We start from the raw sequence: 13,792 nt of genomic DNA, 5'->3' as shown, positions 1-13,792 counted from the left end.
AAATATTTATAATTATTTATAAAAATTAGTTCATTAGCCTATTAGAGATACATAATATTTTCATAAAAAGTAAACAAAATATTTATATTATTTATAAAAATTAGTATATACATGCATGTATACAAATTTTATAATATATGAAATTTGTATAAATAATAAAAGTAAACCAAAATATTATCATTTTAAGAAAATTTAAAATCAAACCAACTCAAACTTACAATAAAATAAAAATTAATTAATTTAATTCAATTTTTAATCAAATCATGAACCCCAACAAGAGGATGTCAAAATTACCATAGAAATTCATTTCTTTTTTTCCTGTTGGTCATTTAATGAACTATTTTTCGAGTTAGGGTAATCATTTCACCGTATAATAATAATATTCTTGTCGGCCATTGGAATATTATTTTCCTTTAGACACCTTTATTTTTATCCACACCACATCGGGAAGTTAGTAAATATACTGAAAAAAAGCAATAGAATGGGGGAGAAATTCAGAAGGCTAAAATCAAGGGATTTGTTTCATCACAACACATTATATAAGCGTCACGTATTACGTATTGAGAAATAAATAAATAAATAAAATATGAAGTATTGGAAAAGTAATATATATTTGTATTTAAAAAAAAGAATCAGTCTGTCAATTAATTACCAATTAATTAGAGTATATCATTTGAAAATCAGGCCAAGTCAATACAGATAGATAAATTGGATTGAATTGAATTTGGACAAATTAAAATAAGTTAAATTATAGTTAAGCGGTTATTGATCCGTTCAAAAGTTACTTGAGCAAAACTGAATTGGGTTTAAACAGTGTAAAATGTTGGTGATAACTTAATTCACTCAACTGTTACTAAGATCTAGTTATTTTATTTGTTCTTTTATAAAATTTTGGAATCTTATATGAATATTTTGATAACAATTTTCATAAATCACTTGAACTAGCTGAAACGAACTGAATTAATAAATAAACGAATCAATAAACAACCAAAACTTACACAAATTAAATGTATTATGACTTCACAAACTAATTTTAATTTATCACCACTTTAAGCAAGTGATGAACAGTATTTTTGTTTTTATATATTTTGAAAACATATCTTCGTCATTTTAGAATTCAAACTTTACGCACGTCTTTGATAATATAGTCAAAAGATTATTTTTTAATTGCAATAATCAAACTTCAAAGTAAGCATATCTCAGAAGCACCTCTTTCAAATTATAACCATTTAGCATCTTCCTCATCTTAAAAAATTAATTTTTCGATGTACAAACATAAAGAACATTATCAAACATTTTAAACCAATGACTTAAAAATATCTTTAATAAAAAAAATAGGAATAATAATGGATATAACAATTTATATATAATGGAAAAAAATAGTTTTCCTATTTCCATAATGTATAAATTTTAATGAGAGGTATACATAATTAAACTCTTTCATCAAGCTAGACCCGTCCTTATTAGTTGATGCATACAACAAAATAATAAGAGTAAAGACATAAAGTCATCACTGAAATTGTTTAGAATTTTTAAAAAGATATCTTAACTTTGCAATCGTCCTATTACTTCACTAAACAAATTTGAACATATATTATAGTATTATTTTTCGATCAGTCTCATATTTTAAGAAGCAAGTGTGTAACACCAATCATTACATGACACATGTTAATTTAATTAAATTATTTTTTTTTCATTTTAAAATTTTTCTTTATCTTTTTTTTTTCTCTCTCTCTTTTACTTTTTGACTTATTTTAATTTTGATTTCATCTTAAATTTCACTTCATCTTCCACCTCCAACTTTCAAGTGATTCATCCCTTCATTTTCTTTCTTTTTCTTCACCTCCCACCCTCACCCCACCCACCACGTCAAGTTGAACCCCACTCCCATTTTTTTTCTTTTCTTTTTCTTCTTCTTCTCCGGTCAAATTCTTTATAGAGTTCATACTATTTTTAGACTTTGTTGAATTATTGATAACAAAATTAATTATTTTTCTCAGAAAATTTAAAATTTTGAAGATATCATCAACTATTTCATTTCATATAAATTCAAAATTAGAAATGATAATTTTAAAAGAATCAATGAATTCCCCGAAAATTGAAAGAATTTAATTGAAATCGGATAAAAAAAACTATATGATACTTTCTAATCATCTTGAAATCTAATGAGTTTATCAAACTGTTCGAAATGTAAGAAAATATTTAGTTAAAGTTTTAAAATTAAAGAGAGTAAAACTAATAGTAGTAAAAAAAGGAAGGTGAAGTTGTGGTAAAAATGGTGACAATGAAAGTGTAAAAATGGTGACAATGAAAGTGAGAAGCTTCAATGGAGATGACAATGAATTTTGGAGAAAGAAAGAAAAAGAAAGAGAAAAATATAAAAAGGAAAAAAAGTTGAAATAATAAGAAAATATATTTTATAATAAAGTATTTGTAAAAATAAAATTATATTAGTTATTTTAGGTTGCTCACTCTCTTTGGGAGAATGCACACCACTCTCTATGTCAGGTGAACAAAAAATGATATAATAATAGGAAAAATTACAGAAATCCCACCTTTTAGTTTACTTATTACCATTATCCGCTATAAGTTTTACAAATCTCCAAAATCCCTCATTTTCGTGCATCAGATTAATGTATCAACGCTTATATTATTGTATCTCGCGCATCAAATTAATGTATCAGAGCTATATAAGTGTTGATACATGCGCGAGATACAATAATATAAGCGCTGATACATTAATCTGATGCGCGAGATACAATAATATAAACGCTGATACATTAATCTGATGCGTGGGATACAATAATATAAGCGCTGATACACTAATCTGATGCGGAAAAATGAGGGATTTCTGTAATTATAAACTTTTAAGGGATAAATTATAATGTTGCCTTAAAAGTATGCGATTTCTATAATTTGCCCATAATAATATCTATTCAAAAAAAAGTATGCGATTTCTATAATTTGCCCATAATAATATCTATTCAAAATTGTTTAGTCAGGTAATAGGACGATTGCAAAGTTAAAGTGTCTTTTTTAAAATCTGGAACAACTTCAATAATTACAATAATAATAATGATATGTCTTAGTTTGAAACAAGCGGCGAGAATCAACTATACCCGTCTTAGTTTAGTTAATCCACTTTAATATCATACATAATCTTTGACACGCACGATAGATCCAGGCAATTACTTTTAAAGATAATGTCGGTGTGATTTTTGTAAGGCATATCTAGATTTCAATTTCAATTACAACATAGAAAAATAAAAAAATTAAATAAAATGACAAATTAAAGTCAAATCAAGCATATAAAGTCAAAAATCAAAGCCTCTACGTTTCTTGATTTTTTGTTGAGTTGGCAAATAAAACTCATTGTCATAAACGCTCCAAGTTTGCACGTATTCATTATCATTATTTTTTATGTATTTTTCAAAACTATATAAACTCCATTATTTTCCTCTATTACAACACCATCACACAACAAATAATTAAATTAATCATGGCCTCTTCTTATTGTTTACATGCCATTCTTTTGTGTTCTCTTCTTTTCATTACTTCAACTATAGCTCAAAATCAAACTTCTTTCCGTCCCAAAAGTCTAATTATCCCAGTCACAAAAGATGCTTCAACTCTCCAATACCTTACACAAATCCAACAAAGAACACCTCTTGTCCCTATAAGTTTAACTCTTGATCTTGGTGGCCAATTTTTATGGGTTGATTGTGACCAAGGTTATGTTTCTTCCTCTTATAAACCGGCCCGATGTCGCTCCGCCCAGTGCTCATTGGGCGGAGCGTCTGGTTGTGGAGAATGCTTTTCTCCACCTAGACCGGGTTGTAATAATAACACGTGTGGTCTACTTCCTGACAACACGGTTACACGAACCGCTACTAGTGGAGAGTTAGCTTCTGATATTGTGTCAGTACAATCATCTAATGGAAAAAATCCTGGTAGGAGCGTAAGTGATAAAAATTTCCTTTTTGTTTGTGGTGCTACATTTCTTTTACAAGGTCTTGCTAGTGGTGTTAAGGGTATGGCTGGTCTTGGAAGAACAAGAATATCTCTTCCTTCTCAATTCTCAGCTGAATTTAGTTTCCCTAGAAAATTTGCTCTTTGTTTGACTTCTAGTAACTCTAAAGGTGTTGTACTTTTTGGAGATGGTCCTTATTTTTTCTTACCTAATAGAGAATTCTCAAATAATGACTTTCAATACACTCCACTTTTTATAAATCCAGTAAGTACAGCCTCAGCCTTTTCATCAGGTCAACCATCTTCTGAATACTTTATTGGTGTAAAATCCATCAAGATTAACCAAAAAGTTGTACCAATAAACACAACTTTGTTGTCAATTGACAATCAAGGTGTTGGTGGAACAAAAATTAGCACAGTCAATCCTTACACAATCTTGGAGACTTCACTATACAATGCTATTACAAATTTCTTTGTGAAGGAACTTGCTAATGTGACTAGGGTCGCAGCCGTGGCACCATTTAGGGTTTGTTTTGATTCAAGAAATATTGGAAGTACAAGAGTTGGACCAGCAGTGCCATCAATTGATCTTGTTTTACAAAATGAGAATGTTGTTTGGACTATTTTTGGAGCAAATTCAATGGTACAAGTTAGTGAAAATGTATTGTGCCTTGGAGTTTTGGATGGTGGTGTTAACTCAAGGACTTCAATTGTGATTGGAGGACATACAATTGAAGACAATCTTTTGCAATTTGATCATGCAGCATCAAGATTGGGATTCACATCTTCAATCCTTTTCAGACAAACTACATGTGCCAATTTTAATTTCACTTCAATTGCTTAGGTAGTGTGAACCTAAGTTGTTTATTAATGTATTGAATTTTAATAATGTTCAAAGTTTGTCTTTGGACACTTTGTAATAATTGGATCTATAAGATTTCTTGTGATTTGTGCGTTGAAAACTATTCCTTAATTTGGGTGTGGATAATGCATATATATATATATATATATATATATATATCATAATTGCTCTTGACGGTAATGATATATCTATTTATATTTGTAATTGTAGTAAGTAAAAGGATCAAAATTATTCTCCTTGCTTAATTAAAGGTTAAATGGGAGAAGTTGATATTATAAGGACTAAAATTATAATAAGATCACAATATAGGGACCAAAACAATTATTTCCCTAAAAGATCTTATGAACGTATATGTGTTTGACAAAATCATTTTCTTGTAGTTGCTCGTATAATGGTAATAAATCACTTTTTTAAAAAAACTATTCAATAAGATGCTATTTGACTAAGTTATTCTTTATATCTCTTTTCAGTCAATTGAATTTATTTGACTATCAAAAATTGTTTACTAAAAAAGAATGATACTATTTATTTTTATAAGACACTCAATTTTTATTAGGAGTTTATTTCATTAATTAACTTTATTGATTATATTTTAAAATTTAAAATTTGGCTATTACTGTCTCTGTTCTATTTTATGTGAGGTATTTTGACCCGACACGAATTTTAAGAAAGGAAGGAAGACTTTTAAAAATTTTGGCCTAAAATGAGTGATAGAAAATTGTGTGGCTATAAATCATTTCACTAAGGATAAAATGAATATTTTAAAGTCAAATTGTTACTTAAAAATAGGGTTGTTTATGGTTATGGTTAAAAAACCAAATCGAACCGCAATTCGAACCAAACCGATAAAAAAAACCCAATAATTGGTTTGGTTTGGTTTTAAATTTTTGAAAACCGATATTATTTGGTTTGGTTTTGGTTTTACTAAAAAACAACCGCAAAAATAATCAAATCGAACCGATAAATTAGATATATAGATTTTATAGTTATTTATATATTATTCATAAATAAAATATAAATATTTTGTTAAATTTTAATTAACTTAAGTCTTTACTCTACCATTTTCTCAAACCCAACTATAACAATCCTAAGTCTAAGTCCATTAAAATCCATTAAACTTTACCTATCAATCTTCACATAAAATAGTCACACTTTCTCTTAATTGAATCATTTTGTTCGTATAATGATAACTCTAGTATCACTTAATTGCTTAATTGACCCGACAATAGCTTTTTGTGGATTGTTCATGTACTAGGGTTTGTGACTATCGAGATACGTACTTCCTCATAAAGAAATTATTACTTCAAACTAAACCAAACCGACAATAACCAAACGACGGTTATTTTTTTGGTTTGGTTTTAGAAATTTAAAAAACCGACTAGATTGGTTTGGTTTTGGTTTTAATCAATAACCGATCCAAATCGAACCACGAACACCCCTACTTAAAAATGTAATATTATTTTTGGGACTGACTAAAAGGAAAGTAAGTCATATAAATTGGGACATAGGTAGTAATACTTTATGTAGTTATTTAATGATAAAAATAGTATTGAATGAAAATAATGACTTTATCTTAGTTTATTAAAATAGAAAATTAAAGTGAAAATTATTAAATGACCAAAATACCCTTTAAATCGATTCTAATTATAGGGAACAAGTACGTCAACAGTGACGTATACTTATTCCCCTTCTTTTAAGGCCTCATTTGTTTGCCCTTAATGGAGGTCTGAATCTTAATCATTCAGATTCAGCCCATTAAGTCTGCTTGGTTTTTAGGTCTGAATCTGAATGATTCAAATTCAGCCAATTAAGTCCATTTGCTTCTTTTTTCAAAAAGTCTCTTAATGAATCTGAAAAGGTCTGAACAGATCAGATCTGTAGAAGAGTCTTAACAACATTCAGACTTATTTAATAAGTTATAAAATAATATTGTATCGCCTCTTCCAGTCTTTGCATGACTTTTCCTCTCACAGCTACAAACTTTCTTCGTCTCTTTTCTCAATCAAACACAAAAAAATTCCTCTTAAACTGGTAAGTTTTCATAATCTTTACAAATATTTCTTTATATTAATAATTTTCTTAAGGTGTATTGATGTTTGTCAAGAACACTTGTTGCAATGATATTTTTAGTGTATTAATGTTCATCAAGATTTTTGAATTAAAAAATACTATCCATAATTAAAAATAATAACTATGTATACATATTTGAGGTCTCTTCTTAGAATTTTGTCTCAGGCCAATATTGAGATTCTTTGATTATCAAACTCATTTGTGTGATAACACTAATATATTATTGTTGTTGAACTAGTTGGTGACAAAAAAATGGAGCTCCTAACAATTCTCCATCCCAATCTTCAATTTCAGTTGGAAAAAAAAAATTATTCGTCTCAATTGAAATTGATGAGAAGATAATTACTGCTTTGGAGTTATTAATTAAAAAAATAGTGCACCTACATTTGAAAAATATATGTAAAAATTAGATGGACTTGGATGGGAAGAGCCATTATACAATAGATATATTTTGTGAAAAAGATAGGAATTCTTTAATTTTTCTAATAGCTAAAATATATGTTAGGCGTAGATAATGTGATACCTTATTTATTATTTTTTGACTATTATCTATCATACTTATTGAACTTTTTGATCTTTTTGATATTATATTGTGCCTATAAAATATTTTTATTCGTGATTTTTTTATGTTATGCTGGATAATTATGATTTTTAATAAAAAAATATTATTTTTTGTTGAAATGAAATTTTTATAACATTTTATTAATACAATGTTTGATTTCATATGCACATTCAAATATTGAAAACAAATAATTGTAATCACTCGTTTTATTTATCATGATACGTATTGACTTTCTCCTTTGGCACAACTTGTATGTACTTCTTTGTCCCAAGACCCTTTTTAGAGCGCTTTTTGGCTCGCTCAAAAAAGGTTTCTCGGAGTCGAATTCAAGAATATATTCGAAGAAATTCTGATCCCCTGATCGGAATGATTTGTGGGTTCCAAACAGTTATAGTGGTTGAACCTAATAAAAAAATCTCAAAGAAATTGCTTAGACAAATCTTTTTGTGTGAGGCCGATGTTCCCCACCTTTCTTACCTTGTTTTTTGGGCTTTGTCGCCAAAGCAACATTATTATTAGAGGAAGAGACGAATAAGGCGCTAAATAAAATTGGCACCTAATTCAAATGTCCTGAAACTTATGGGCCGGGTCATATATAATAAGCTTTTGGATCAGCTATTGATTTGATCTATATTTGACAGATGTCCATTACCCTTATACATAAATTTGTTTTACTTTTATTCTTATCTGTTGGAATATTAGAAGATTCTAGAATAGGATTAGCTGTACATAATTTTGTTAGAGGCGTCAGAGTTGGTTAGGATATTTTATTTCATGGAATATACTTGTATAAATAACAGAGCTGGGATGTACAGAAATACACATTTTGAAAGGGAATGAAATTCCATTTGAAAATCTAGAGTTCTTCATTCTATCTTCTGTTAGGCTTCAAATTCTGTGACCACTCGCTCACTTGCTGGAAAGACTGGGACTAGATTAATAGAGCGAGTTCAGATTTAAAGACCGCATCTTAATATTCAGATGCGTATTTAAATTTAGACACTTATGCTTAATGCAAATCTTAATATTCAAATGTGTATTCAAATTCAAACGTCTTAATCTTAATAGAAACAAATGAGACCAAAGTATATAATTTTAAATTTGACTACTATTACTTTAAATGACCAAACTATTTTGGTCAACATAACAAATATTTTTCTTATATAGACTCGTTTAATAAATATCAATGATATTTATAAGTCAAGTATTTGTAAAATGAAATTACCAAATTAGCACAATATCCATTTGTAAATTTTTAAGTTTCTAAAAACCCCAATAATAGAATATTTTTTTCCCCACTTAAATTATAATCTTGGTCAAGTGATAGAAAAAAATAAGAATCTCTTCTAATTATGCTCATTTCTTTATTTATACGGCTTAAGCTGGCAGTGGAGGTGACTATTACTTCTTTTGACAAAATGACAACAAAGGAATAAGATATTGGCTAAGTATATATAAAAAAGGATAGCTAAATTGAAAGGTGTAAAAGATAAAAGAAAAGAAAAACAATTGTTCAAGGATAGAATTTTAGCTCTTAGTGCCAGTGCTGGAAATGGAAAGCCGTTTTAACGTAAAGCCGTTTGCTAGTAAAAATGTGTTTTGTATAGGTACATAATTTCTACTATAGTTTGTTTGGTCAAATTTCTAAAGTCAGTATATTTTTAAAAATATTTTTCTTTAAGACTATTTCAAAAAAGTATTTTGGTGAGGAACAATTTGTATTTGGTCAATAAATTTAAATAATACTTTAAGCAACAATTAATGTTTAACTAAATTTTTAAAAGTGTTTTTAAGTTATTTTTTAAGAAACTGTTTTTGAAGAAAAACTACTTTAACTTCAAAAAGATAGTTCTTTAGAATTTATTTTTCTCTTAAAAACTTGATCAAACGTCTCACTTTTCTTAATATAAGCATTTTCAACTATCCAAATAGGTTGCCAAACAATCTAAAGCATGTAAGAATAGTTTTCATGTTTCAAAAAGAATAATCTACTTTTTTTTTAGTATATTTAAAAGAAAAAGACTCCTTTGCTTTATTGATAACACTTTCAGTTTTTCACGTAATTATATTAAAGTTTCAAGATTAAAAGATATTTTAGTACATTTTGTTATTTAATTTGTACTAACAAATACTTATAACAATAACTATGCAGAAACATAAATAATAAAATTTAAATCATGTATTTAACAAAAAAATTAATAACATAAACAGAAATTGATGATCGTAAAAACATACCGGGATCTGTAACAGTAGAATGAAATAGAAAGGAAAACAATTGAGTCCACTGATGAACAGTGTCCCCTTAAGGAAATTATTCTCCTATAATACCCGAGATTTAAATGAATAGACCCTCCCAGGATAAAATGATTCTATTCACCAGTGTATTGATACAAAAACAATGGTGCTAGCGAGTCACTCAACAGAAGCAAAGCAGATGAATATTTCACTGTGCAGAAAAAGAAGAAGTTCACAATTTTTGTAAGTGAAAAGTTTGAGGAATCACATGTATTTATAAGTTTGCAACCTTTCAGAACAGTCACTAATACATGATTGTTTGTTCCTAAAAGGTTATAACCTTTTGGTTTCTCGATCGGTCATTTTCCAAAGCCAAAGCCAAGCGACGACAACGACAGCACGAGGGGGTCCCTCTTTACAACCCTTTTAACAACTAGTAGAAGTGCTTCCTTATTTAAACACTTGAACTTTTGTTTCCACCACCAATAATGGAGAATTGTTTTTTCCTAAAGCATAAGAGAATACTTCATATTCCCTCCTTTCATTGTTTCTCCATTTCCCATTAATTCTTACTATATACCCAATACATTTGACATAAATTTAATTTAGAACTACAAAATTAAAAAGTCTTTTTTATTTTCTTAAACTCAATATCAAATTAAAGTAAGTTATTTTTTTTTAAACGGAGGAAATTGTACATGACCCATCATTTCAGGTTCTTAAGAAAATTGGACAGCTACCTTTTTTGCTTTTGCATGAAAATTGTTTATACGTCCAAATTTGCACCCCTCACTTTCACGTGCCCATTTTTAGGCGTTATTCAACAATTCTCCTTTAAAACATACTTTCATTGTATCAAAGAATCACAATTCTCTCCACCATGAAAATCCCTCAACTTTTATTGTGTTTTCTTCTTTTTATTTGCTCATCAAATTACTCCATAGCCAAAAAATCTCACAAACACCACCCTCTTCTTTTCCTTCCTGTATTCAAAGATGAAATTACAGAACAATATGTTACTCAGATATACCAAAGAACCCCTCTTGTCCCTGTCAATTTAACCGTTGACCTCGGCGGACGATTTCTATGGATGGATTGTGAGAATGACTACATTAGTTCATCTTACAAAAATGTTCCATGTGGTTCAAGACCATGCAAACTCTCAGGTTCACAAGGGTGTTATGGATCTAGTTGTCCTGTTCCTCCTAGGCCAGGGTGCAACAATTACACATGTTCACATATTCCATATAATCCTATAAAAAGATCTAGCACTGATGGTGAACTTGCTCAAGATGTTATTGCATTATGGTCCATTAATAGTACAAATAATAATAATGGGTCCAAAATGTTGTTATCATCAACTAGTGGAGTGATGTTTAATTGTCCTGGAGATTTTTTGTTAGAAAAATTAGCCTATGGAGTTAAAGGTATGGCTGGACTTGGAAATGGTTACACTGGACTTCCTTCACAATTAGCTAGAGCTTTTCATTTACCTCGAAAATTCGCTATTTGTTTGAGTGGTAACACTAAATCAAATGGTGTTATTTTGTTTGGTGAACGACGATCATATTATGCATCTAATGAGGTACTAACTTACACTCCTCTGCTCAAAAATCCTGTTAGTACCGCGGGGGCTTATTTTCCAGGTGAGCCATCGGTTGAATATTTCATTGGAATCGAAAAAATCTTAGTAAATGGGAAGATTGTACCGATTGATAATAAGTTACTAGCTATTAACATGACTAATGGAGTTGGAGGAACAAAAATTAGCACTGTTGTTCCTTATGGTACAATGGAATCTTCAATTTACAAGGCGTTTAAGGACACGTTTCTTAAAGCTATTGCTAAAGTTCCAATAGCAAAGCCTATTAGTCCATTTGAGTTATGCTTTAACTTGTCGAATTCAGCTACTTTAACCGGGCTTGTAATCCCTCAAGTTAGTCTTGTTTTGCAAGGTGTTCATCATAATAATAGTACAACTTGGGATCTTTCTATGAACAATTTCATGGCATCTCCTACTATTAATGATAGTAGTGATTTGTTGTGTCTAGGATTTTTGGATGGTGGTGAAAATGCTGAAACGTCGATTGTTCTTGGAGGGATGCAAATTGAAGAGAATTTGTTGGAATTTGATCTTGTGAAGAAAAGAATGGGATTTAAGTATGTGTACATGTCACCTGATTTAGTCAGTTGCAGCAACAAATTCAGATAAAATTGTTGTGATGTTACATGATATTGTACTAAGGCTAGAATGCTAAAAAGTATGTTCACTACTTTTTGTATGTTAATGCTACTTTACTTTATGTATGTAGACAAATACTTATTGCGTGTTACATATGTTTATCTTTTGGCCTAATCCATCGGTGACCCCTTAAAGTTGGCACGAAGTTTCACTTAGACACTTCAAGTGAGAGATGTTTATTTTAGATACCTCACGTAGGATCTCGCCGTGTTATTTTGACACCCTTTTTCCAATCAATAAAAATATATGAGGTGGATATGTTACACTTGCAAATGACGTATAAAGTGGCTAATCAAACGACGAAAATAATTGTTAGATAATGAATTTTGGGTAAAAATATTAAGTAACCAATGAATCAATGACATATGGATTTTGGCCCAAATAATTTTTTTTAAAAAAAAAAGACTTAAGCCAATAAAATCCCCCTACATGATCCCCCACCCCACGCATTGTCTTCTCCAAATACCTTTTATCTTTTTTTTTTCCTAAAACATCTGGGAACACACCCATCTACACGTTGTTCTTTTTTATTAGTGTCTTCTTCAAATATTTTGTTGTTTCTTTATCCTAATTAACATGTTTAGAATTCACCAAAAATTAAACTTACTTCTCAGTAAATAATAAATTCTTTTAAGAAAGAATCTCATGAATAATTTAATATTTAAATCTTGAAATGGGTCTATTCCTAAATTTCTAAAATAGTTTCCATCATTTTTCATCATTTTACTATAATTATTTTTATTCACCATGTTGGATAGTTTGTAGAAATGGTGGCTGAAAATGGGAAAGAAGAAGAAAAAAATAATTAAGAAAACGACTAAAACGGTTTTTCACGCACACTCAATGATTGTATTGCGCACACTAAGCCATGTAAGCAAAAAGTGTCAAAATGACATAGCAAGACCCTACATGAGGTGTCTAAATTGAACATCGACCACTTGAGATGTCTAAGTGAAACTTCGTGCCAATTTTAAGGGGCCATCAATGGATTAGGCCAAATCTTTTTGTTGATGATCACTTTAGTGTATATTGAAGATCAGGAGGATACACTCAAGCCTTATAGATTAACTAATATCCAAATTACAACAACATTTAAAATTACTGAATTATAATAGAAGACACTGAATTAGCCAGTAACAAAGGATATATAGATAAAAATGAGGATGTGAGATTAGACTATTAGAAAGAAGATAAGAGGAATAGACAATTTCTTCACAATATACGCATAATTTTCCAAAAATCGCTGATCACAATCATTTAAACTCTACTCAACTTAAATCCCAAACAAATTTAAAACTTACATAAATATACTATATTAAGAAATATTTATCATTTATATCAAAAACATTTTTTTTCTACTTGATCACTTTTAATATATTTATAATACAGTTTTAATACATATTGCAGAAAACAATTTACAAAACTCATACAATACAAGTTTTATTAATGGATAATATATTTATCACATATTTTAATACAATGTGTCGATTTCTTACCAAACAAGCATAATGTATTTTAAAATAGTTATATTACATATATATTGCATACATAATTCACTTTTAATACATATTGCAGATTTATCATAGTATTGTTATGTATTACTATAAATAGTACTTCCTCTGTCCCATTTTATGTGAGGTAGTTTGAATCGGCACGAAATTTAAGAAAGAAAGGAAGACTTTTAAAACTTGTGATTCAAAATGAATGATAGAAATTTATGTGGTTGTAAATCATTTTATTAAGGGTAAAATTGACATTTTATAGTCAAATTGTTACTTAATATAGAAATGTGTCATTCTTTTTGGGACTGACTAAAAAGGAAAGTAAGTCATATAAATTGGGACGGATGGAG

The 13,792-nt window shown here is 29.1% G+C and overlaps 3 protein-coding genes across 3 annotated transcripts in view; 2 read left to right on the top strand and 1 right to left on the bottom strand.

Annotated features, from left to right (window-relative positions):
* LOC125869835 (uncharacterized) overlaps positions 1-13,792 on the bottom strand; it is a 525,520-nt gene that overhangs the window by 404,040 nt on the left and 107,688 nt on the right. The gene's annotated exons all lie outside the window — the stretch shown is intronic.
* Positions 3,462-4,934, top strand: LOC125869767 (probable aspartic proteinase GIP2). The gene has a single exon (XM_049550210.1). The coding sequence runs from the start codon at positions 3,500-3,502 to the stop codon at positions 4,811-4,813; it is 1,314 nt and encodes a 437-aa protein (XP_049406167.1). The 5' UTR covers positions 3,462-3,499; the 3' UTR covers positions 4,814-4,934.
* Positions 10,579-11,965, top strand: LOC125869728 (probable aspartic proteinase GIP2). The gene has a single exon (XM_049550174.1). The coding sequence runs from the start codon at positions 10,579-10,581 to the stop codon at positions 11,908-11,910; it is 1,332 nt and encodes a 443-aa protein (XP_049406131.1). The 3' UTR covers positions 11,911-11,965.

This window comes from Solanum stenotomum, chromosome 1 (assembly GCF_019186545.1).
Source record: "Solanum stenotomum isolate F172 chromosome 1, ASM1918654v1, whole genome shotgun sequence".
Classification (NCBI taxonomy): domain Eukaryota; kingdom Viridiplantae; phylum Streptophyta; class Magnoliopsida; order Solanales; family Solanaceae; genus Solanum; species Solanum stenotomum.
This window is presented reverse-complemented; position numbering and strand designations above follow the sequence as displayed.